Source organism: Pavona decussata, unplaced genomic scaffold (genome assembly GCF_977016875.1).
Source record: "Pavona decussata unplaced genomic scaffold, jaPavDecu1.1 SCAFFOLD_51, whole genome shotgun sequence".
Classification (NCBI taxonomy): Eukaryota; Metazoa; Cnidaria; class Anthozoa; order Scleractinia; family Agariciidae; genus Pavona; species Pavona decussata.
In genome coordinates this window covers 6,615,764-6,642,330 of record NW_028145473.1, presented here as the reverse complement: position 1 = coordinate 6,642,330, position 26,567 = coordinate 6,615,764, and the positions used below count along the sequence as shown (strand labels likewise).

The 26,567-nt window shown below is 36.5% G+C and overlaps 1 protein-coding gene across 1 annotated transcript in view; it reads left to right on the top strand.

The window, feature by feature from the left end:
- LOC146481295 (uncharacterized) overlaps positions 1-23,832 on the top strand; it is a 54,530-nt gene extending 30,698 nt beyond the window's left edge. The window contains exons 9-27 of the mRNA XM_085108891.1: positions 746-817; positions 1,575-1,646; positions 4,208-4,279; positions 4,630-4,701; positions 5,297-5,368; positions 6,130-6,201; positions 6,687-6,761; positions 7,235-7,306; positions 8,630-8,701; positions 9,124-9,192; positions 10,157-10,228; positions 13,257-13,328; positions 13,696-13,770; positions 14,525-14,596; positions 15,603-15,811; positions 16,858-16,983; positions 18,589-20,154; positions 21,827-22,316; positions 23,103-23,832. Of these exons, the coding sequence (XP_084965017.1) occupies positions 746-817; positions 1,575-1,646; positions 4,208-4,279; positions 4,630-4,701; positions 5,297-5,368; positions 6,130-6,201; positions 6,687-6,761; positions 7,235-7,306; positions 8,630-8,701; positions 9,124-9,192; positions 10,157-10,228; positions 13,257-13,328; positions 13,696-13,770; positions 14,525-14,596; positions 15,603-15,811; positions 16,858-16,983; positions 18,589-20,154; positions 21,827-22,316; positions 23,103-23,106 (3,406 nt within the window). The 3' untranslated portion in view covers positions 23,107-23,832. The remainder of the gene's footprint in view (positions 1-745; positions 818-1,574; positions 1,647-4,207; positions 4,280-4,629; positions 4,702-5,296; positions 5,369-6,129; positions 6,202-6,686; positions 6,762-7,234; positions 7,307-8,629; positions 8,702-9,123; positions 9,193-10,156; positions 10,229-13,256; positions 13,329-13,695; positions 13,771-14,524; positions 14,597-15,602; positions 15,812-16,857; positions 16,984-18,588; positions 20,155-21,826; positions 22,317-23,102) is intronic.
- Positions 23,833-26,567: the final 2,735 nt, after the last annotated feature.

The window sequence follows — 26,567 nt, the reverse complement described above, 5'->3', positions numbered from 1 at the left end:
TAGTTTGGCATAAGCCTCTTTTACCTGCTGTTTCCATCCTGACACAAGATTTAGATTTAACCCTATCAAGACCGGGCTCTTTTTATTTTTTGCCGGCGAGAGAGGGGGGAGGGGGGGGGGGGCAGTATTCTGCACTCTCCGTAACTTCCAACTATAAAAGCTATGGCAATGAGACTATGAGGATAGATAGTACGTTCCAAGATATCTCCTTTGACTTCCACAACGGTAACTTCCACTGACATGGGCCAAAAACACAAAAGTTACGCTAAGGAAGGTCATTTTCTTCCTTATAAAGAGAGAGTCCTTTTTTTAATGAATTCACAAATTGGTTGCCATGGTAATATCATCGTCAACCAGCATTAACAGACATCAAATTTTTCCCAAATAAATTTCTGAAGAAGTGCTGAAGTTTCAGGTCGTTTGCTCAAATATTGAAAAAGTTATTTAGGTTCGAAGTCGACGCCTCCGGTCTAGATAGGGTTAATTAAGACTAAAATTATTGCAAAAGTCATATAAAATCACCTATAAAATTAAGTTTCACTTAATGTTTTGCTATTTAGTGATCACTTAACCAGACAAGCCACATGTTTGACCGAGTTTCTGATCTTGCGTCTCAGTGTAAGGTGCGGCAGAAAGTTCGCTTTCTGAACCAGCCGTCCTTCCCAAGTTGCCGCGAGTGGAGCGGCGTCTGGAACAGGGACCAGGACCATCATGAAATAAACTATTTTACGTTTTTTTCCTTTAGGTATCTGGAAATTAACAATATTCAGAACCTATCCGCGGGCGTCTTTTATACACTTTCACGTTTAAGAGAACTGTAAGTAACGTTATTGTAAACTGTAAATCAAATCGAACTGGTGAAAAATAGATATCAGTAGAAGTAAGGAACATCTCTACAACAGATGCATGCAAGGATGCATCAAAGACTCCTGTTTCTTTGCTTCAGGATAAAAACTACGCAAAGAGTCCCTGAGAGAAAATGTCTTCGATCCAAGTACACGACTTTGTCCTCTGCGAGTCCATGCCACTTAGCTGCGACCAACGAGGTAGTGAAAAAGAAAAATGTCGCATTTTGCCAGGGCAATTACAAAATAATTCAAGGGAACAATGACCTGAAATGGAAGAAAAAAATCCTACAAGCTTGTGAACCTATAATCCTGATAAGGCTTCAGAGTAAATTAATTTTTTTAAAAAAATATTACTTGATCGGAACTCTAAAACAACACCCGCGATGCGCAAGGCCTTTTGAGTGATGGTGGATGTTTGAGAGAAATGAGAGAAAGCAATACCGTAACAAGAACGATTGCTTTTGTGGCCGTTATTTACAAGATGGGAGAATCTACTTGCACAAAAAAAAATTGGTACTTTACTTTAATTGGTACTTTACTTTAAAAGAAAATAAAAATACTAATGTTTTCGAAAGTGGCTCATGTAATTCTTCCTTTTAATGAAATGGAGTTCATTTTTAAAGTTGGTCCGCACACTCAGCCAAGACAACAAAAATAGTAGCAACAATATTCTAATATGCTTAATAAGCGACTATCTAAAAGAAAATTTAACCTTACGTTTCGCAGGCATCTTCCCTCAAACGCTATTTGTCTGCTACCAAACGATGTGTTTAATGGTCTGATAAGCCTGACAAGACTGTAAGTGAAAACAAATTAAACTGTGAAACCAAGTTACACTGTTCACATTCACTTTCTTTAGCCTTACGATTAAAAATTAAATTACATTTGCATTTAAAGGTACATTTTTAATTAATGACAAGTTACCCTATATAACATCAATGGACAACAATTTGGGCTCTCCATTTATTAAAAATAAATCGGGCATTCAATTTCGCCAAGTAACAAAAGTTGTTTCAGAGAGTAACTTGAAACATTGCGTTCATTAGAGGTCATAGCATATTTCATCGTTCCACACGATGAAGAATGTCTGTACTGCGGACAAAGTGACTCCATCGAACACACATTTATTGAATGCACTTTCACGAAGACATTTGTAAGTAATGTTCTCCTATGGTTCAATTCAACCCACGCGTGTCGAATTACCCCAAAAACTGAAGAAATATTGTTTGGGGTATTTAGCAACTCTCACGATAAGAAAATAACGCGAAAATTTAATTATACTATCCTTTTTATGCGTCATTACTTACATTCAAATAAGCTAAATGAGAAATCCATCTCCTTGAAAAAATTTGTTCAAAAGGTTGAGTATAAATACCGTCTTGAGAGTGGAAGGTGGAAGGCTATATATCGGCTGTATAGGCTGTATATTAACTATAAAAAGAAGAGAAAATGTAAATATTGTAAATGCCTTCTTCTTATATCTACATGTATATTATAGGAGTAATATAATTATGAGTAATATAGAAGTAATATAAATAGTATAGAAGTAATTTAAAGGGGCAGTATCATGGGAGATCGATAGGAGGTATGATTTTTGGCCAAAATTCACTAAATTTAAACTTTGAACACTGTGTTAATTAATTTCTCAATCGCTAATTTAAAGAAATATTAATAGTGATACTAAGACGAAAGGTTGAACCAAAATATAGTACAACCAGCGATTTTTGATGCGTTACAACAGCGAGATTTGAAAACGTCCGCCAGACGTTTTCAAATTTAAATATCCTTGGATAGTTTTTATGCATTCTGATAGTCTTTTAATGGAATTTTGGTCATTATAGCTTGGCCACGTACTATCCTCAATCATCGCAAATTATTCAACGAACGGACGATTTCAAGTAGTTGTTATATATGTATGCAATTAATAATTTCACCCTTACATATACTTAGAAATTGTCTCCAATTACAACGTGTATTAACGTAGTGTTGGATTGGCGAAATAAAATAATGAAACTATTCATGTATGTAACTTGCGTAAGTATTAAATTGATGGTTTGCATGTGACGTCATGGCGGCCATGTTGGTGGACAGGAACAATAAGATTTTTCTCCTCTGGGAGTTAACTTCCATTTTTATGCAAACTTTGTGAACAAATTATTTTTCATATACCACACGTTCGACATTCAAATCCTAGCAGTATGCAGGATGTCTGTCCCATGAACCTAGTTTAATGGCCTTAGCTCCCACGAGTCTCCTGTAGCTCAGTGGTAGGGCATCCGAACTAGTAATCGGAAGGTCTTAGGTTCGACTCCTGATAGGAACACTCGAATTTCTTTTTTCCGAGTATGCCTGCGTCACTTTCTTGAATAAACATCATTCTCAAATTATTTTTTGTTTTGGCAACCAACATGGCGGTAGTGAAAACCACCAATTGTTCGGCTATTGTACTTTGTGCGTAAGGAAATAAAATACAGAATTTAGAAACATTTCTATAACAATGAAATATTAATGTTAATCTAAACTTTTCGCTCTTTGAAATCCCGGGGCCAGATCCAGGTAGCCCTCAATAAGTAAAGATGTATCCTTAAAGTATTGTTTCTTAATGATAACAGACTATTGTTATAAAAACAACAGTGAGGATACATATTTACTTAGGAGGGTTTCGTGAACATCGCCCTTGTTGTTAATATTAACATAACAATTGGTAAACCTCTTAGTTTTACGCCTTCAGAAAAATTTAGAAATGTTCTCAGCGATTCTCCTTCCCATTCTTAAAGGGGAAGTATCACGAAAATTTGCTGTCATTTCAAAACCCAAAAATGTTTGACTGTCAGCAGAAACAACGAAATTATTGTCAAGTTTGTTAACAATTTTCACCCCAGTGCAATAAAACTGTCGATTAGTGCCTCTGGCCAGAGACAGAGTAGGCCGGTTTGGATTGAAACTTGAAAAATGTTAGGCTAATGTTTTTCAAGTTCCCGCATTTTTGTTTCCAAAATGGCTAGAACAGATCACAAGTTGTTTCTTTCAAGAATTGGGTTGATTTCGTTCCTCTCGTCATTCTAGAATTATTTGGCAAGTGATTGAAGGGCTTATTTCATCATTTTTAACAAAAGATATCAAAAACCCCAAGATACTTCCCCTTTAATTACATGTTTTCAAATAGTTACAAAGGAGGTTGCTACCGTTAATGGTTTCAGTACCCTGGAAGTAGTTCAGTTCACTGGTTGGTGTTTTTCATCTTGACTGCTCCTTATACTTGATTTTTTTACTTTATAAGGAGAAGCACACTAGTCAACAAGTTGTGGTAGTCAATGTATTATTGCATCAGTGCTTCAGTATTATATTTATGTTCACAGAAATTTGTCTTCAAATGCTTTGACCTCACTGCCTGACGGACTATTTGCCAACCAGAAAAATCTAAAGTTTCTGTAAGTAAAAGGACATTCGGGTAGAAATGAGTTTGGAGTTTTTGCAACTGAAAAAAAAAAAACGACGACAACAGCACAAAAACAGCAACAAAATAGCAACACCAACAACAAGTGCGATTGTTTTACCTCTTTATACCTTCTGCTTGACTTTACCAAGCTCTAACCGTCCGTACGAAAAGCATATAAACTTGCATTGAGGCTTGCTGAGTCTTGTATCTTGGAAGATTGTAGTGAGCTTAAGATTGAAAGAATTTAATACAGTCTTTTATTCTCTTTCACTTTCAAGAGATGTTCCCAGATGTTTACAGTAACTTAACTTGTTTTTATTGTTGTGTGCATTTCTTCTTCAGTCATCTGCGATCAAATAAGATTGCATTCTTTACTACGGCTATTTTCCTGCCTCTTAGTAATTTGCGTGGTTTGTAAGTCTAAAGTGAATCTAGTCTTATACCATACTAGTTCGTTTTTAAACACATTTTCCTTTTAAGTGAACATTATGTTCTTAGTAGCCACCTTTACACAACATTCGACACAGATCAAAGTTACAGTACAAGAAATTCAAGATGATTCCTTCTATTCTAAGCCTGAAGCCTTCAGTACATCAGCAGTCAATGGAATCTGGGATCGAGCATGCTTCCTCTGAAAACCGACTTGAAATTACTAGGTTTATCTTTTGTTGTCCATCAATATAGTTACATTTTGTTTTCCAACTTGTTAAGCACTATAAAAAAGTAATTTCCTAGAATAGAAGAGTTACATACAAACCGCGAGACCGAAGGAAGTAAGCTAGTCTGAAAGTGAAAGAAATTAAGTTGATTACTAAGTTGATTGAACTTCAAAATCCTTTTGTGGGGTTGTTGTCGTCGTTGTCTGTACCGTACGCCACTTTCGCGTAAAGCAACTTTTTGTTTCAACTGATGCAGTTTGTAACGTTCAAGTATTAGGTAGCTAAGGATGGGTTACACAAATACTTCGGTATTACGTTTTTTGTTTATGTTTTTGTTTTTTTTTCTTCAGGGATTTGTCCTCAAATGTTATTACTTCACTTCCAAACGGATTATTTGCCAGCCAGAGAAAGTTGATGTTCCTGTAAGTAAAACGTAAATCACGTTGCCCGCGTGAGAGATCCGTAAGCGCTCCAGGTTAGAAAACAAGCCAATTTATCATTTTTAAAGCTTATATAATTGTCGACAAACGCGAGAAATCTGAATTTCTTGTTTAGAAAGCTGCACTCACTGTGAGACTTAAAGTTAAAAATTTTGCAAGGTTTATAAACGTGAATTACTCGCCCGACTCTACGGAGCATCCAGTGTTTGCCAAATAAAACAGTTTTCAAAGTATAAGAGATTTGAAATTTGACGACTTATCTACCCGCAATTCTTTTTTATGTTTGAACCTTTTATTTCAAAACGAAAAGAAAAATCGAAAACTTCCTGACGCGTTTTAAGAGGCCTGTAGTACCCGCTAAACATCCGTCAGTTAAATAGTCGGAAAGGAAGTTTTGCAAACATTCGTCAATTGCACTTAGCGTCTCGCAATGGAACAGTTTTTGTTTTATAAAAGAAATAATATTTCAAACGTTTCTTCAATTTATTAGCTTTAGAAATGAAAAATATAGGTTTGGGTTCTTTGCTCTTAAATTAAGCACTTAAGGATCTTTTCGAGCAACGCAGTCAAGTTCACTTTAAGGTCAAGTCATAGATGTTGTTGAAAATCTTTAGAACAGAAGACACTCTTTCCAGGCTGTTTTACTTTCGTTAGGACAATGATAACTTTTTTTACACTAGCTTTGGTAGCTAAATGAATTTCCACTATTTTATTTGACTTTTATACGTTTTCTGCGTTTTCAGGTATCTGCATTCAAACAGGATTGAAAACCTTACTACGGCTATTTTCTCTCCTCTTATTAAGCTGCGTATTTTGTAAGTAAAATGTTATTCTAGTTCTATACAAACAACAGTTTTAGTTGACAATGTCATCATGCCTATCCTGAATAGGTTGCAACATACATACAAATACAGGAAACGGTAGATGGTAATGATGATGAAGATGACGATGAACGCAATTATATTATTTTCCCTATCAAATGCAGTTTTAATTGTAAATAGATGACCGCAACTCTGACCACGCCTCGAAGTATTAATATAATACCAAACGTTGTATATCACCTGTAATTGGAGGGTAGGAAGTCAAGCTCTAAATATGGTCATGTCCTAAAACATGTAAATTAATTTGCTGTAAGCCTCCTCTTCTTTTTTGCAAATTCTTGATAGAATGTTGAAACAACTTATTTTGTTTTCTTATTGAAGATTTTTTTCTTTTATTCAGGCTCTTTCATAATTAACCAAAACCAACGGCTGCAACAAAAAGATGTTTTTACTAATGCTTTTGTTTTGCATTTTTGAAGAGATTTATCTTCAAACGCTTTAACATCACTACCCGACGGAGTATTTCACAACCAAACAGAGAACTTAGGCGTACTGTATGTAAAAATTCTGACTGCTATACTCTGTAAAAAAAGGTCTGACTTCTAGCGAGCGTTTGATAACCTAAAAGGCATGACAGACAAGAAAAAAGATGGACTGGATACCCTATAAGCGGCTCTGCCATTTCACTGCAGAATTTCTGCAGTGAAAAAAATTCAGTACCCCAGAGTTTTTTCTCCAGGCGACCAACTACTGGCAAAAGAGTAAGGAATCTGGGTACGAGATAGACTAATCAGCTGAAAGCATATACTTCCTGTTAAGGTAAGGTGACTATACGGAGGGTTGGGTGACTATATGGAGAGTTAGGGTTAGGGTTAGGGTTATGTGGGTGACTATATGGTTCCTTAACATGAATTACTTGCCCAGCTGGACGTAACGAAAGCGCCAAATTTGGCACAAAATATATAGGTTTTTATACCGAAGACTCAATGACTCGTTATACTAATGCTTTTATATTACCTTTTCATAGGGACTTCTCTTCAAATTCTATAACATCACTTTCAGACGGGATATTTGCCAACCTGCACTTTTTATCATCCCTGTATGTAAAATGTTAAGAAATTGTGTACTTAGCACATAATGTCCAGCAGTTTATACTGTAAAAGGAATCTTATAATATTAGTATTGCTATTTTCCTTAGACCATAGTATCCTTAGACCATAGTATTAGTAACGATTCCTTTAAGTTGAATAGGTTTGCTAAATAGATTTTTGAATAGGTTTGCTTTTGCATTTTAGGCCGGAAGATCTTCACTATTCTCATCTATGTACAACCTCACATTTCCCGTTGCCGTAAATGGGATTCTAAATATCTCTTATGCCTATGGTAAAGTATATTAGATACAAACAAAAAAGAAGAAACAACACAAAAAAAAAAAAAAACGAAAACATATAAAAGTAAACGTCTGCCACAGCTGGATGATCTTGAGAACTGAGCACCTAACCAGTTACTTCGACTTGGTGTAATCTTCAACCCGCTATATAATGTTACCCCTTTTTTCACCTGGGGCCCGGGAAACGGATACCACCCTCTCCGTAACTCCTAAAGTATAGAAACTACGATAAGGAGACTTGGAGGATAGATAATGCACCCAAAGATGTTTCTTTTGAGGTTCCTAAAAGGAAGTAATGACGTCATATCATCTTGGATCGGTCTCATTGGATTTCTTGATTTACTAAGAATCTCAGAAATCACAAAAGCTATCTAGAGAGTATAAAATATGAAAATAGAAACACGAAAAGGGTAAAGACCATGAATAAAATTAAAATTTGTAAATTTGTATAGCGCGTAATTCCACGACGAGAGGATCAAATGCGCTTTACGATGTAGGCACACTATCCAGATCCAACCGGGATTTGGTAAGTTTGATTTTTGGAATGACGCCCAGTCCGTGAACTGAACCCGGGCAACATTGGTGGGAGGCGAGTGCTCTTACCACTGCGCCATCCCTGCTCCCCTAAGGCCTTCAGTGACATCATTTCTGTGGACGGACTTTAGAGGGTGTAAAATACATTATTATAATACGAGTAAGCCGACTAATACAAAGTCTCAGTTACTTTCATATTAGGCTTATCACTTCACTTGGCCTAGCTATAGGAAATTTTTTTGCTTATAACAAAGATAGATAACCGTTTTGTTCTAATTTAATTCTATTTTACCAAGCTAAAGAGGCATAATTTCTAGACATCGACACTGTCAGAATGATATATTTTTAGACCTGTTAGTATGCCAGGTCCAACGTTTTTATGATTCCATTTTCAGGGGATAGAAAAGACTAGCTTTGCTTCTTGGTCCACATTTTAATGTATTTTTTGTTTTGCCTCTTTTTTTTTTTTTTTTTTTTTTTTTTTTTTTTTTTTTACAGCGACCTAAGCTTCAACAAAATTCAAAATTTGACTGGGGATACATTTTCTACGATTTCAAGTTTGGGATATTTGTACGTTCGCCGCAATACTTATGAAGTTTGTCTTGTTGCTGTTCATGAAAAATAATCAAACTTTGTGTGTTGGCCTGATTAGAAAACTATGTGATACTATGTTGCCAGTGAAATAACGAGATGTTTGTGGCGAGTTAGATCATTTTATAACTTCTTATATACGTGACACATGTAAATCCGTCCAAGCGATATTTGTACATCACAGAGGTTGTGAGTTTAAACCCCATCAATATATTCTAAGATTTTCGTTTCACTATTGGTTACCCATTCAAGGAGGACTCAAAGACTTTCATAAGGATTTTAACAGCACCCTTCACAGCACCCAGCATATTCCACATAATTTCGTTAACGCGATATATGTTTGGTTAAAATGTTAATTGATGTGTACTTCTCTTATTCTTTTTCTTTTTATTGACCACTAGAATGCTGCGGAACAACGAGATAAATGTTATATCATCTAAAACCTTTGGTAATAACGGCTTGACTTATCTGTAAGTACGTATAAACTTACGTTTACAAGTTTTCGTGGTTTTCGTTCACTAAACAAGGGTTCTATAGCTCGTTTCTTGCAAAAACAACGAAAATGTGTAAATGAGTAAAAGAGGCTGTACTAGTAACGTGTTTTACGCCAGAAAGAGAGAATGTACTCCGGATTTGAATTAAAAACCCAAGCAAAATATTTCCCTACATTTACAAAATTGGTCAATACGTTAATAAATCTATTCATTAATTTCAATGAAGCCCTTGTCAATAGGACCTTATAGGGACTCTTACCACGGAGTGCGCCTTATATATTGGTCTTCCAAGAGATGTATCCAGGTATTTGACGACATAAAATGTTCATTTGTGGCCCAAGACTTTGATTAGAACAAAATATAATATATTTGTTTTGTTCTGTGCTCGTCATTTCGTATTCAGATATTCTGCATGTTCTTGTTGGTTATGCAATCCCAAGTAAGTGATAGGAAGAGTGTAATCTGTTTTTCGTGACGTGAAGGGTGACTCACATGCCGCGTAGTTGTTACGTTATTAGCAACGAATGCTGGGATTTAAATATGTCCTTGAAGTACGGTTATCCATTGTTGACTTTGTGTCCTGTTAACTTCAATGTCCTGTTCGAGTTCAAATATATGTTATTTATTCTTGACTCACCGCTTGTAAAATGGGAATTGCCAATTGTGCGTCCCAAACTGCACCGTACGTAGGTTCTGACGCTTTCAATTTTTTTTTACGTTATCAATAAACCGATCCTAATTTCCTGTGCGACGAGCTCTCATAATACTCCTTCCAATATTGTCGGATACCAAATCCTCTTATTCCCTTTTAAAATACTCCTTTTACATCGCACAAAGTAGAGGCTATAACTACTTCGGTGGGTATCTTGATCACTGAAAGTTCGCACATCGTGTGAAACCCATTGTCAAGTAAAAATTCATGATTACATTTTTCTTTCAGATTGCTTAGTGCCAATGGAATAAAAAATATCCCACGTCGAGCCTTCTTTAATTTAACCGAACCCTGGGTGATGTGAGTTCACCACAGAGAGTTATTTTATTAATTTATTGTTAGGTTTAAAGTTACAAAAACGGCTCATTCTTTTAGGAAAATACTGTTTTCTTAAAGAGGACATAGGGAATTTTCGGCAAGAAACAGTATATCACCAAGAGATAGAAGAGAAAACACAGTGTATTTAGTGTTATTAAATTCTCAGCCTCGGATATTGCATTTCTAGCGTTCTGATTGGTTCACTAAATCCCGGTTATCAGCTCATATACCGTAGTTTGACCTTATATGGAAAATGACTGCCCCAGGTGTCGCTGAGCTAAAAAGTATCCTCGGCGGGAAGCGAAAGTTTCTTCGGAAAAATGGAGAAAAAAAAGAGAGAAGAAAGAAATACCAGACAATCAATGCCATCTCAATATGACAACAATAAAAGCCACAAAGTTCGGTATGACACTATTTGATGGTACGTATCTCTGAAGTTTCCTTTAAAATCAGAAAAATTGCACGATTTTACGATTTAGATCACATAACAACAACAACAACAACAACAATAACAACCGGTTACCTTCAAAAATTTCAGGATGGCTTGCAAATCCTGGTGGTAAGAGGTTAAAACCGATCGAAGAAATTTCTCAAGAAGAGCTTAATGCCTGCCTTTCTGTTTCTACGCGTTTACAAGGACTCCAGTTACAAAAGTTCATCTATGAAATCCGTACGAGCGGCGGCCATAATGTTCGTTTCCGTCGCTCGGCACCACTCAGCAAAACATTTGTACAAATGTGCACAGCTCTTACGCTTCTTGATAAGCTTGAAGTATAAAAACTTGCACTGAATGCTTGTCTCAGTGAGGTTGTACCTCGTACACTTGGACTCGGCTTGCCTTAAGTGTTTTAAGACGTCTGCGAGGAATTCAGTTCAACATAAAAAAAAGCCGTCCTTGATCCCTTCCTTCGCTCGGCACCACACAGCAAAACATTTGCTCAAATGTGCACAACTATTACGCTTCTCGGTGAGCTGCAACTTCAAAAGCATTTCAATGCTTGTCTCAGAAAGGTTGTTACTCGTACACTTGAACGTTTCTTGAATTTGAAATGTCCGGCTGTGTCCGATCTACTTCGCTTTCGATTTTTCATTCACCTCCGTTCGGAAAGAGCTGCGCGTGTCATGTGATCATTACGTTGTCGCTTTGGTCGGAAGTTGCCTCAACATCCGTTCGTTTTAACTTGAAGGAATTTTTTACTTAAAATAAAATTCAGTAATCTTCAACAGCAATATCCAAACGGTGAGAATTTAATAAAACAATTATTCCATTCGTGCTTGTTGGATATGATTTTGGTTATAGCCAACTCGGTGCTTCGCGCCTCGTTGGCTATTTACCATCTCATATCCAACGCGCGCTCATGGAATAATTGTTAATAATTCAGTTTAACTTAAGAGGCTGTCTCCATACAACCGTCATAAACAAATAGATTTGCTTTAACTCCTCCATGTGAATTACTTTAAAAAAATTTCACGTTTGGACGCTAAACGCTTTGTTCCTCAGTTAACGGGGAGGGAATTCCTTAATGGGCGAAAATTGAATTTTTCAGTAAAATAGTTGTATAATTTTAGCGAGCACAGCACTTAAAATTTGATAAAAGGCTAAATACAACCTTTGGGTGATAAGGACAAGTCTCCCTTATACTAACATATTTTCAATGTTTCCACATTTTTGATTCAAGTAGTAAAAATTGCCAATTTTACCAACCCACCTTCACAGCTTGTAAAAAAAAATGACCTCCCCAAATTTAGGTTATGAGGATATAAGGGAGACAGACACTTAAATGTACCTTACACTCCTATTACACGGCCATTATTCTGCCAGTTGATCACTGTATCAATTTATTGCAATCTCTTTGAGTTTTGTTATTTTGGAGTGAGGTTAACACCAACTTTTTTTTTTTATTTACTTGTTGATTTGAAGGGACAACTTATCCACTCTAACAATTTCCGGAGAAGGACTAGGAAAACATTACTGTTTTGTTTGTTCCGCTAATTAGTCGAAATACACAGGGTTAATCACATTTTTATGTCCCATATAAAGGTCTTTTTTTTAATTTTTTTTAATTCCAAAGATAGATGAAAGACTTGTGTCACAACCGTGATTCTCAAGTTAGAATTCATCAACGAGAAAGAATAACCTGCGGATAAAAGATTAAAACCTACGTGGAAGACCGCCGTTAATAAATTAAGGGTGTCCACAAGTTGCTCGGTAGTTTTTTTGTTTTCACTTGCGTGTTTGGAGAAGATTTTTTTTATATAAAACTGTTCTATTGAGGCCTTAAACTGCTGTTTAAAAGTAAAAACTAAAATCCAAGCTTTCGCTGATCAACGGCATCATCAGGGATGAGAAAATATTCCGCGCGCGCGATATATATATGCAAAGAGAGTGTAGAGTCTACGCTCTATTTGCATATAGATATATAGAGAGAGAGCGCGCGGAATATTTTCTCATCCCTGATGATGCCGTTGATCAGCGAAAGCTTGAATTTTAGTTTTTACTTTTAAACAGCAGTTTAAGGCCTCAATAGAACAGTTTTATATATATTCTTAACCATGCTGCTGAAGGACAACATGAACAGATTATTAAATTTTTTTGTGTTTTATTCATTTTTCGACCTTGAGTAATTTTTACTTTGTAAGCATTCAGTTTGTCGACTTTAAGTAGAAAGGGGAAGGAGGAGCAGCCTAGCAGATGGGGCATCCGATTTCTAACCTTGTTGGGAGGTCTCAGATTTCAATTTCCACTAGGCCACTGGCTGGAGATGTTCTCGGTTGAACAGGTTCTACTTTTCTGTCCCCCTTTTGAATAGCCAGCTGGAATGCCCTCCTCCAGGTCGGATATTTAGCCACCTTTTTAGGTTGTACACAAAAAGACATCAAAATCTGGAAACCCTAACATTCATGACACGAGGGAACATTACCTTCCCACCAGCAAACGACATGGGGACAAATTGATTTGCCATTTTTATATATTCTTTTTAAATGTCATTTATTGTTTTTTTTTTTTAAGAATGCTTTCAGATAATCCTATAGAGACAATTGAACCAGAAGCATTTCGAATTGTCTTAAGGCTCTTAACAGTGTAAGTAACTCTACATTGTAGTAACATTCCGAAAATTTTCTATTCTTTAAAATTATCAGCTCTCGGACTTGAATCTCAAGCAACGGTTATTACAATAACAAATTGTTTTAGTGTTATCCATCTTAGTCTTATTCATCATCATTATCATCTTCTCCGTCTTCTATTTCTTCTTCTTGTTCATAATCATCATCATCATTATCATCTTTTACTATCATCGTCATCATCATCATCATCATTATGCTGCGTCTTTTGAATGGGATAGAAATAATATGAAGTATAATGGGTAATGATCTTTTGAGTAGCAAGACTAAAAAAAACAGTCTTCCTATTTGAGTCTCGTTTTGCTCTTCTTCTTCTTTTTTGGAAGATATCTGCTACGGACCAGACTGAAGAGTTTATCCCTCGAATACTTCGTTGGCCTCAGTGACCTTGATTCTAAGCTGTGACGTATCCTTTTGTTGTTGTTATTGTTTTTTTTTTTAATTGCATTGATCGAATTGACTGCGCAATAAATGAAACGATTGTAAATAACATTATGTGAATTAGGGAATCTGCTATGATTTTTGGCCGAATACATCAAATATTTTTATTTCAATCCGTAACAAGATATTAGGTCTCAGAATAATTTTTGTTGCAGCTGCAGAAGACTTGCGGCGGCTTAAATTGCTGATGAACGCTGGCGAAAGTATTCCAGTTCAAGACTAGTGAAAGGCGAAAATCACCAAAACCTAAACTAAGGGCACGCAACTATCAATGTTTCCCACTGGCAAGATAGCACCAGCAGCTTTGACGAATTCCCACTCAGAAAGCATTCCGAATTTTTATTATTGTTCCACCCTTCCTTGGGCCAACAACCGTTACAATAGAGTTTAAAGCGGCGTAGAGATTTTCATCACAGAAATATTAAATCCCTTAGACGATAATATAGTTCAAAAATTCTCAAAGCGATTTAAGGTGTCCTGTAATAGCAAGGCGGGTTACCCTATTTAATGGTGCAAGTGTGCAGACCCTTGTTACTATTCTTCGGCCATCATTGTTGTTATCGCCAGTCTGTAATTTTTTACTGACTTTATAGCGAGGCGCTTTTAACTGTTAGAAAAAAGTGGTGTATTTATTTTGAACATGCATGTATCAACGGAATGTTGAACATATGCTAAAGTTGCTCTTACACCGCATCTTTTTTTTTTTTCTGATAGGTTGATAAAGAAGAGGAAACTAACAACCCTGAAATTTTATTCCAACGGCGAGAGTCGCTCCACGATATATTTGTTAGTATTTTAAGTAAGGAATTTCTAGGACAGGATTGTGATCTCTCAAAAGCGGCCAATTCCCCTTCTTTAATGACGTTTTTATCCAAAGGAGTACGCAGATAGCTATGTTATTTTACTGCTACACGTTCGTGGGTGTTCAAGCCACTCCTGTCGTTGTTTAAATCGATTAGAAACAACAGGTAAGTAAAAAACACCATTTGTTAGTCGGTTTGTTTCATATACCGCAACATACATTCCTTTAATGATGATAGCATTTGCGGGCTCTTGTAGGTATTTGCAATTGGTTTTCAGAAAAACATTAACATGTTATACTTTTTTCAAGACATAAAGTCAGAATGCAATAAAAAAAAGTTTTTTCGAGAGAATACGAGGTAGTTTGTATATAAGCCAAATGCCGAAACTCGCTCTTTAGCGTTGTCAGTTAATACCCGACGCACTATCCGTGTAGGCGAACTTGAGCAAACATTTATTGTTCGAAGGGTTATTCGTCTTTAGTATGAAGACGGGCACGAGACGCATTAGACGTCTGGATGAACTATCTCCCTTAATGCGTTGTTCAAATGGCGGTAAATATTGGCTTCACATTGTGCATTTCTCGATTTTTGAAAAATGGATCTGCCAATAACCAAAAAAAAATTGCAGTTAATAACTGATAACATCAAATTACAATAAGTCGTCAATTTCAATACAATTTTCTTTGCCATCCGACCATTTAATTAAATAGTATAAACGTGAGTCCGTTAGAATTGCATCTTACAATCTCACAATGATTACAAATACAAAAAGGTTACAAAAAATTACACTAGTGATTTGAAATTACAATTATGTTAGAACAGTTGTAGGTCCCTTGTCGCCTTCAGTCCCGCGTCATTGCCTGATGATGTTGTTGAAATAAACAACGAAATATTGCTCTGTTAAATCCTTTGTCTGTTAAATCGGACTCACGTTTATACTTTATTCAATACAATTTGTCCTGCAATCAGCAATCAATGCTCTCTCTTAGAAATGCTGGCGATTCCAGTGAAGACATTGTAACAGTGCAAAATCCCTCTGCGTCTACTACTCAAGACATTATAATTTCAGCTATGTTGGCATCAGGATTCCGACAAACATCTGCCGATGCCAGGTTTGCTTACTTCCTGCCGTGTCCCTTGGGAACATTTTCCAACATTACTTCGAAAGGAACTGACGAATGCTCACCATGCCCTCCAGGTATTTTTTATATTGATTAAAGTCTGGTTGCCACTTTTGCGATTCGCCCTGGTATAAGCTTACGTAAAATTGCGTGTGAACCGCTGGAAATCTGCACACGCGTGAGCATAACCACATACACAAGAAAAGTAAATATCTTTTTCTGTTATGGCTTGTTTTCACTAGGATATAAGCATAAGCATAAGCATAAGCATCAAATAGAACTGAGAACATTAGCTAATAAGAATAAGGACAGACGCACGCGCAGCTGAAACCATTTCTTGATGCAGTACTCGACACCAGCTCCCCTCGCTGTTAAGCAAGTTGATGGAGTAAAAACGGTTGACTGCCTTGTTCTAGCTTGTCATTGTACCTATGTCGCTCAAGTTCTTGTTAGTGAAAACTGCGATATAAGTACAATGGAAATTTGAAGAAAATCAAAGGTACCACGCATCTTAAGATTGTTCACCCAATTTTCTTGTGCTTATGCAGCTTGTGCTTATCAAACAAGTGTGAACCAAGCTTGATAAAGCCTATATATTTCAAAATCCGCCTACATTTTAATAGTGGCGAAGCCTTAATTGGTATTTCCATCCCTTATTGCTGCAGTTTTTTTGACATTAATCAATTTGGCATTAGTATGGCATTAAGGTTAAATTTTCACTTGATATTTTAGTTAAAATTGAGAGCAAACGAAAAACAAAAACATGCTGGATTGAGGATGTCTAAGTTACTATTGCTGTTCTTAAGTTTAAAGAGCTTCCCTTTAGTAGAATTGGTTTCGTAAATTCCGTGTTATTATATGCATTCTTAACGGATTTTTGTAATTCATGTTGAGGAAACGCGATAACTGTCAAACTGTAAATATCTATAAACAACGAAAATAAAACACAGAGCACATACAAAACCCTTCTTTCTTAAGAGAAGTAAAGCCTGGGAAGAGACGGAAACATTTAAGAGATCTAATAAATTGTTGTCTTCTAACGCCAGTCTACAGCCTTATTACTGTAAATCTTGTGTCCAGCCTTATACGTTACATAATACATACCCTTGCGTTTCATCTGTAGGGGGATTTTATTCTGATGAGGTTGGCTTTGTAAGTACACACTGTAAGAAATGTCCAAATGGCTCCTTCGTTGCATTTGATGCAGCACCAGGGACGCGTACCTCGGATTGCAAGTCTTGCCCCTTAGGTAACAAAAATTTTGCTACCAACTTTTATTATATAATTTGCACGTAAATCGTAGAATCGTTTACTCCGTTATATTTATTTCCACTTCTGTGAAAACTACCTTAATAAGTTAGCCCTATCTAGGCTGGGCTTTTAGGTCTACTCTGTCGGGGGATGGCGGGTTGAGGGAATTCCACCTCCTTCCCCAATCCATAACTTCGAGACTATTAAGGCTATGACAACCACACTTGCCCGAGAAACAGTACGTCCAAAAGATGGTTCCTTTGTGTTTCGCAAAGAGACAAATGGTGATGTCTTATGACTCGGAAATTACGCCATGGTTGCCAAACGGCAGTCATCTTTGATTTCTGGATTTGCTCAAAACTTCAATAAACGTACCGACAAAATTGGCCGAGAAATAATAAAATTCAATGCAAGAAGACAATATAAAGAAAACAGGAACATTACATTTTCTGAGAAATCTACCTGTTTAATATTTGTTGCCACGATAAAAATACATTTCACCGAACACTGACATCCCACAACAATGTTTTCCCAGAAAACTTTCTAGAAAACTCATGAAGTTTGATAACGTTTGTTCAAATATTTAATAGCCAGACGTTCACATTCGGGGTGAGCATTACGTGCGCCAACTGCATTTGCACAGGACCGCAAGATACTCCCTTCATGCCCTTTGATATTTGATTATGATAACTTTGCGGATTCTCTGTCTAGTTTGATTGGTTTGTCGCTACTAAGACAATGAAGAGACAGAAACGCGTCGTTGACCAAAATATACGGCCTTTGATGAGTGGCCTATGTAATTTAAGCGCACATTAGAGCATTTTCCTTGGGGATCCGCTTAATGCCACTTAGCATACCTCAGTGACCGACTATCGCGTAACGCGCAATCTGATTGGCTACACAGGTGCCGTCTATCGATCGATAGACGGCAGTTTGTCAGAACGCGCGCGATTTAGCATGCATTATTGCACAAATATATCAAAATTTATGAAATAAAAAATTTTTTTTTTCTTCATAGATCGATCGCTGAGGTATGCTAAAACAATTAGACGGCTCGCTCTCGGTCTCTATCGCCTTTGATAGTTGGCTCGGGGCTATCAGCCGATAGAAACCTCGAGCTCGCCGTCTAATTGTTAAAAAGCACCTTGCAAGCTTGGCTGGCCCAGTTTTTATACAAAAGAGTTAATGAAATGAAAGCAGTCTGTCTGTGTCCATTTATTCAAGTGTACACTAGGAGGCCCTTTTTGAAACTCAGAAGGTAACGTTAAGGAAGGACATATCGGAAATGCAAGTATTTTGAAGGAGGTTTTCATTCCTCATCCATCACAATGAGCCTCGAATGCAAACTAATTGCGTTTAACAATTAGTTCTCGCGGAAAAGGTGTATTTAGTGTTTTAAGACACTGCGAGTTAATGGGAAAAAATATTTTTTCCTTGAACTTCTTCACTGAACATGTTCGCTGATCAATGCACCTGCTTACAGACGCCATTCACGTTCATTGAACAAAATTAAAGGACCAATGTTTCTCTCTGCGCCTACTATCTCACGGTTAATTCTTTAATTCTGACAATATATTGGATTTTTTTTGTTTAATCGCAACAGGAACAGAGTCAGATTTCTTTGCTGGATACCGCGCTTGCCAATGTTTGGAGGGATTCCATCGAACACACATGTTCAAGGAATGTGAAAAATGTGATCATGGATTGGAATGCAAAAATGATTACGCTGTGTTGAAATCTGGCTATTGGTGGGCTTGGAGGAACGCCAGTCACAAACGCCGTTACAAAGAGTTTATAAACAACCTGTTGGAACCTGTACCAGCATTAGGACAGGATGACGTTCAATTCCCGTATACTATACCAACTCAGTACAAGTGCCGATTGGAAAAGTCTTGCAAAGGTGGCTTGGATTCCCAATGTGAAAATGGTTACGAAGGTCCGCTTTGTGATGTTTGTAGTAAAACCCACTATAGGCAATTACAAACATGTAAACAATGCCCAACTAAGACATGGATAACGGTACAGTTGTCAATCATTGCGGCCATTTTCTTTCTACTTATTGTTGCTTCGGTGTTGGTAAGCAAAAGGAGCGAGAAGGAGGTTAAAGAAAGCAGTCCGATAGACGTCTTTTTAGCCAAACTAAAAATCGCAGTTGGGTTTTATCAGGTTACCTATGGCATATTGGAAGCGTTTTCGTACATACAATGGCCAGATTCCCTACGAGTCATTGGCAAGTATTCAGAAGTATTACAGCTGAATATTCTTCAGATGGCTCCTGTTCACTGCTTTTCTTCAGAATTACATGTGGATGCTTTTGGCAACTTGATCGCGATAATGGCAATAAATGGTGTTGTCATTGTTGTCTCAGGTATTGCATATGGAGTGCGAAAGCTGCTTATCTTAAGAGATAAAAAGGTAAAGAAAGAGGAAAAAACCAAAAGAATCTCAGAAACAAAAGAGCTTGTGTACAGGAACTTGTTTTTTATCTTGTATGTGACATACCTCAGTACGTGTTCCAAGACAGCCACTGTTCTGCCACTTTCCTGCAGGAAGCTTTGCCGGGATGACAAAGAAGGAGATGAATCGTGTTTTAAGTACCTGAAGGCAGATTACAGCACACGGTGCCATGATTCGAGGTACAATCACTTGGTTGTCGTGGCGTACATCTCCACTGCCTACATCATTGCCCTACCTATGGCCACATTCATCACCCTTTGGCGACAAAGAAGAGAAATATCAGCGAAAGGAGACAGCGAGGCGAATCAAAATAGTGGATTGAACCCAGAATTAATCACGGGTTTGAGTTTTCTGTTCAAAAGTTACCAGCCTCGCTCGTGGTATTGGGAATTGATCGAGATGTCTCGTAAAGTTATTGTCACATCTGGTCTGTTCCTTGTAGGGCAGGAAACTAGGTCCTACATTGGCTTGACATTGGCCATTGCAGGGATGTATGGGACGGTCTTCTGCTGGATACATCCCTTGGAAGACGTTTTCGAGAACAGACTGATGTCTACTTCTCTTGCCGTGACTGTTGTCAACTTGGTTATTGGAGCAGTAAGCAGAATTCCAGCCGAGAACCTACCAGCCGCCTCTGATTCATACATGGACACAGTTGTATTCAACGCGTTGGTACTTGGTGCAAACACAGTGGTGATTGCACTTCTTGTTGGTACGACAGTATACTCTTTATCATCACAAGTAAAATTAGTAACCTTGGAAACGAGAGGGGATTGTCTGATTCACGAAAAAATGAGGAGTAACTATGATCTAGATAAGCCGTATGGCATTTAATCAACACAAAAATGTTTTCTTTTCTGAACGCAAAACGAAAAGTGGGAAATAGCAATAGGCATTTATTTATTCGCATAAATGCCAGCCAACCAAGTAGCACACAAGCTATACCAGTTCTTTGTATTTTTATAAAAATAGAATCAGACACAGGAAGGCCTATTTCGATTGCAGGCTGCTTTGTTTAAAGATTTCCTTTCGCATGTCTCGTCTTTTGCCAGTAATTTTTAATGCTATAATGTGTATTTCTGATCCAATGATCTGCCTAAAATGCGTAATCATGAGGAGATAGTTACAAACTATCACAGCTCTCTGTTAAAACATTTGGACGGTAGATGACAATAACAATCAGTTCATTACTTCTCTAGGAAAGAAAGCGAGAATTCAAATTTTATACATGAGGGCGACATCCTCCTCTAACTTACAATTTTGTTTTCTTACGATATCTTCTCTTTTTTCAAAAATAAATAATAATAATAATAATAATAATAATAATATTATTATTATTACTATTATTATATTATTATTATATTTTATTGTTATTATTATTATTATTAATTTTTCTTGGTAGCCTTCCATTTGTCGGTTTTTATTCCCTTTTTTAAGATTTTTAACTTTGTATATATTATTGGTTTTTTTAACAAGAACAGCATAGTAACTTTATGAGAAAAAAGAATCGGCTTGAAAGTTGTCTCTTTTTTATCGAAATGAATTGTTAATAGTTTTTAATAGTTCTTTTTTCTACTTTTAACTTGTGAATAGCAATTTGCTTGAAATATGTTAATAAAGATTTTATATTATTTATTTTAAAATTATTATTATTATTATTATTATTATTATTATTATTATTATTATTATTATTATTATTATTATTATTTCTTACGTGCAGTTGAACCCCGCTAACTCGAACTCCCAAAGGAAACCAAAACTGATTCGAGTCAGCCGTGGATCGAGTAAGCGGCGTTAGCGTTGAATTTCAAAAAGCCTTTTGAAAATTAATAAAATTTCGTGTTTTTAACACTCTTTCACAATCACGAGTCACTTGGGTGTTTTATAACAGCCTTTTGATAAGAACGTTAGCTAACGTTTAGTTCCTGAATTTTAGCTACAACTTTAAGAACATAAAGGACAAAACAAAGGCAGAGATCATACATCGAAAGCACGTTAACAAAATGATTTCAACACGTCAATCGGCCATGTTTTGACATTTTGAGATTTACAGTCCGACGTTTTTTCAATGGGGTTTAAGTTATGAGTGTCATTTCAGCAAAGGGAATCTAAAATTAGTTCAAGTTGATAGTAAATACCTGAAAAAATGGGTTTAAATCCAAGGGAAATCAGATTTTGTCCGAGTTAATTGGGTTCTATTGTAGTTTAAAAGAGATAGAGAGTGGTAATATGAATTGTTATTTTATTCTTGGTATCAAAATCTCAAAGATTTTCCCTGTCGGTCCAAATTCATCTTTTATTTGATTTCTATTTTCCATAAAAATGTAAGTCACTAAATTAGGCGAAACATTTTAAAGCTTTTCTGTTTTCGTTTTTGTATTCAGTTCAATATACACAACATCTGTATGGATACCTCAAGGAATGGCGTAAAAATCCACAGTGGTCCTTTTCTTGTTGTCTGGCCTTCATTCTGCCCCTAATCGATATGTCAGGGGACATCAGTGGATTGTCCGAAACGAACGTCCTCGACAAACAGGTGGAAACAGGAGAAATGGAAATGACTACCGTTGCTGATGCTGTGAAAGACAGTGGAGCTACTGACATCACTCTGAAAACTAATGAACAAGATGTTGATAAGCTGAACGAGGTGCAAGAGGGTAGTTGCAACAACACTTGGCCACAACATGAAGCGATGACCATGCCCACAAAAGGCGCCGTGCGACACAGAGGGGGTACTGATGTTTCTCTTAAAAATAGTGACGCCAAATTGCTGCAGAGAGGAACACGTGATTTCTCGTGGCGTAACAGTAAAGTGTGTCATCGAGGGATACAAACAGCATTATCAACGGATCATGGGCTATTGGAGGAAACAAGGTTGTCATTTTCTGGGAGTATAAGGCAAAAAATATTTACTAAAAATTCAACCTGTACTTAAATTAATACATTATATTACAAGAGGAGTAAACTCTAATTTTCATATCCTGTCAATTCCATGACACTGCTATCAACGAGACGCATATCCTTGTAAAGCGTCGTGTCTTAAATCGATAAAAATCGGTAATCGGAAATCCAATCGAGTAATCGGTCAATCGTTAGTAAATCGTCCGCAAGTTAACAGTTTTCATTGACTGCCATTCCGTACATTGTTGCGTATGTTCTCAGAGCAAATATAACATCCTAACAAAATGTCCCAATCTAAAGACGCATCACTACAAATATAATACACACATAAAGCGGCAGTGACACTTGTCGTTGTCTTCACACTGACACTACAAGTAAACTGAGTAACAGCGTGTTGGGCATGACGTAGCAACTCAAAACAAAGTGAGAACTTTAACCACCAAGTGCTGCGTTGAAAGAAAAGACTTTTGAAGCTTAGTTATAATTTTTGTCATTACTTTAATGAGCATCACCAGATAATACCAGCAGAACGGTAATCTACCTGTCATTGTTATGGGAGTGAAACAGCAAGAATAGAGCACATCTAGAACATATACCATTAGGGCCGGTCTGAGGCCAAAAAAAAAAAACAGAAAAAAAAAAAAGCCCGAACATTTCAAAGGAAGGATTGCCTACGCCTATTTCGAGTCAAAGGAATATAAATATATAAAATCCTACATTTCTTTCACTGAACTGAAATTATAATTCTATTTGTGCCAGGTGAAAGCCTTCAAGAAAAGCTGCCAGAGCATGGGTATATGAGTGGCACCGACAAAAGGTCACACAAAGAGGAATACATAGTTGTTGTGTTTCGAATTTATAACTTTTTCCTGATGTAGAACAAAGAAAAATTTGATAGGTTTTAGGTTGCTTTGGTAAAAAGCAAATGGAGGACAATTGAAGAATACATATTTCCCATGGAACACACGGTTATCATTTTATCAAAATATTTAACCCTTTTGCGTGTTTTTACATTGCTAAATACAATCTTAGATTTTAGATCATTTTCGTGTAACAGAGAAAAATTGTATTAATCCCTTGTGTTTGCTTTAAGAAGGTAGTTTTTTGTAGATTTGCTGCAATGTTGGTCAGATAATACAACGACAAAAGGACAGACCGATATATGCATTTCAATTATTTTATCCTTCCAGGAAACGTATGTACCCCGTGAACGTGCTATAACAGGATTTTTGCAGGTTTCTGTGTGTAATTTTGGTAACAGTAAAAAGCTGTAAAATAAGAATCCAAAACATCAGTCATGTATTTCATATTTATCATTTTTAAAAGTAATTAATCTTCCTGCTTGGAATAAACAGCAGCACTTTGTAGATTACATCTTATGTCCGCTTTACAATAAGATGTAGCATTTTTTTTTTTAGATTTTCTGTAATTTTGGTCGTAGAAAAAGCAGGAAAAATAAAGACAGTTTTCCTTAATCTCTCAAATAAATTTAAGGTGGCTTCTTGCTCTGTTTAGGACTTATACTTTCACGGAACAGTACTACCACTCTTTATCAGTTAATGCATCAATAATGGTATCAAACAAAAATGCCTTATCATTGGTGAACAAGATATGGTCATTTTCTCGACATAATACGTTACCATAGCGCAGTATAACCTTTAAGGAAGACCCCTTACTTTAGCATTAAGTGGTAAAAATTCAAAAGGAGCTTGGTGACCGTCATTTTTTTATTTTGGAACGATCATCAGCATCTTCAGACTCAACCTTCTACAAAGTAATATTAAAGAGAAGGTGTAGGAAGGGTCTTGATACTAAGGTGCTTGGTGGTGATGATGAATTTCGATTGAGAAGAAAGAAGAAACGTCTCGACTGGGGATAGGTGATAAAGTAATATTCAAAACACGAGCAGCAGTGTTTTATCGGGATTTAAAACCACGAGGCGCAGCCGAGTGGTTTTAGACCCGATAAAACACATGCTGCGAGTTTTTTGAACAGCTTCAAAAACATTCCTGGAAAAGTGTGTTTCAAGAGAGTTCATAACAATGATGCTTTTGTGAACGTTGGAAATTAGTGTACGAGAAAAACATTAAACACTGGATACTAATAAGGAGGATTCTAAAGCCACTGCACCTGATTTTTTATCGACAATTTGATAGGTCAATGGGCTAATGAATTATTAATGTATTTTGAAGAGTCATTAAAACAACGTTAGACGCGTACAGTTTGAGACAAACTTGCAAGTACACAGATCTCTAGAATGTTCCAATAAATTTGCGAGCCTGATATTTTTGTGGCAGTGCCCCTTGCCAACAATTCACTAACAATCTAGAATTGAAACTCTTGTCTCTGATTAAAATTATCAGTGTGACCATCCCAGATGCTCGCCTTTCTCGCGTAGGTTTTGTTTTGATTGGCAATTTTCGCGGTACTTTGATCGGTTTTCTTCAAACGCTCCCCTCAGAAATTTTTATTTTATATAGCGAGAATTACCATATTTCAATTCGTCGATTTCTCATGAAGAGTACACACCCCACGACCCCGCCTCTCTATTTCTTTCAGCTTTGGAACTTCAGGTCTTTGTTCCTTCTTCCTCCCCCCCCCCCCCCCCTCCCACCCACCCTGCGCTCCCCTCCCTGATAAAGGCTTATTTTGATTTGGCATGCGCACTTGAGCAGCAGGCGGCAAATATGTATTGTAATTCTTAATTATAATCAGCGATTGGCTTCAGTTTCTTCTTTCTGTTTCTCTGTAGTTTTTCTCTTGTTTTCCTGTCAAATGTTGCTCTCTTTTCTCTGTCTTATTATTATTTTTCAACTATATTTTGTTCCTGTTAATGTAAATGGTACAGAACTCTCTTTTTTGTCAACTGTTCTTGCTCTTGTCCCTTTTGTTTCTGTTTTTCTATAGTTTCTCTCTTGTTTTCCCGTCAAATGTTGCTCTCCTTTCTCTGTCTTGTTCTTGTTTTTCCACTATATTTTGTTCCTTTCCTGTTACTGTAAATGGTAAAGATCTGTCTCTTTCTTTGTCAACTGTTTGTTGCTCTTGTCTCTTTTGTTTCTGTTTGTCTGTAGTTTTCAATTTGTTTTCCTGTCAAATGTTTCTCTCCTTTCTCTATCTTGTTCTCATTTTTCTACTATATTCTGTTCCTGTTACTTTAAATGGTAAGTTTTGTTTCTGCTTTGTCAACATATTTTTGATTTAGAAGAAGGTACTATTTTTCTTTTCCCTTATATTTTGCTCTTGTATTTTTTTGTCATGTATTTCTGTTCTGAGTATTTTGTCACATTTTGTTGCTTTTACTCTTCCTTTTTACCCTGGTTTTCATCTGATCACTTTTTTTTTATTCCTGGCCTCGATAACGTGTAAATTATTCGTTGTCCTGTGATGCATGTTGTCTTCTGCTCTTGTTTTCATGTAATGTTTTACTTCTGTTTTTTTTTTCTTTTTTGTTTTTTTGTTTTTGTTTTTGTTGTTTTTCTTTCTGTTATGGTGAGTTTTCCTGACATGTTGTGTATTTTTCACTCACGAGTTTTGCCCTTACTTTTACGTGATGTTTTGTTTTTGTTGTGTCTATGGCTTCTAGAGAAGCGTAGACACTATGTCATCGCGTTGAGTGAAAGAGTGTAAGAGTGTAAATGCCACAGGAATCCCAAATGGAATCCTATCGAAAGCCGACGCTAATCCTCGACTGACCGAGATCTAAGCGATTGTATTTCCGGATCAGGACAATGGCGACAATACGGTAAATGATTTTTTCCGATGTTGATTTGCTTTTTACAAATAGTTTTAGTGATGATTTGAACCAGAATTCTGTAACTTCTGTAATTTTCATCGCGAACGTGCCCGAATTTACTGCGGGTGATCCCTTTGAACAAACACGGAGTGTCTTCAAATTTTACATGCGTGTTTGCACACACGCAAAAAAACTGAAAGTTTTTTGCCTCTAATAGCAAATGCATCGTTTATTTCAATAAAATGTTTTGTTGGAAAAGCTTTTTGTTGATTTTTGTGTCTTTGTCAATTCATATATGCGTTTGAGAAGCGACAGATTTGCATAAGCGGATTGAAATTTGATATGCCAAAGGTCTTCATCAACATGCCGTGAATTTTGGCAATTTTGCGTTCAAGTGTGTTTTTTGGCAAATGATTAATAGGTAACCATATTATTTTACGTCAAAATACATTTGTTTAATCATTCCAGTTTAATATGCAGTTAATTTTGGA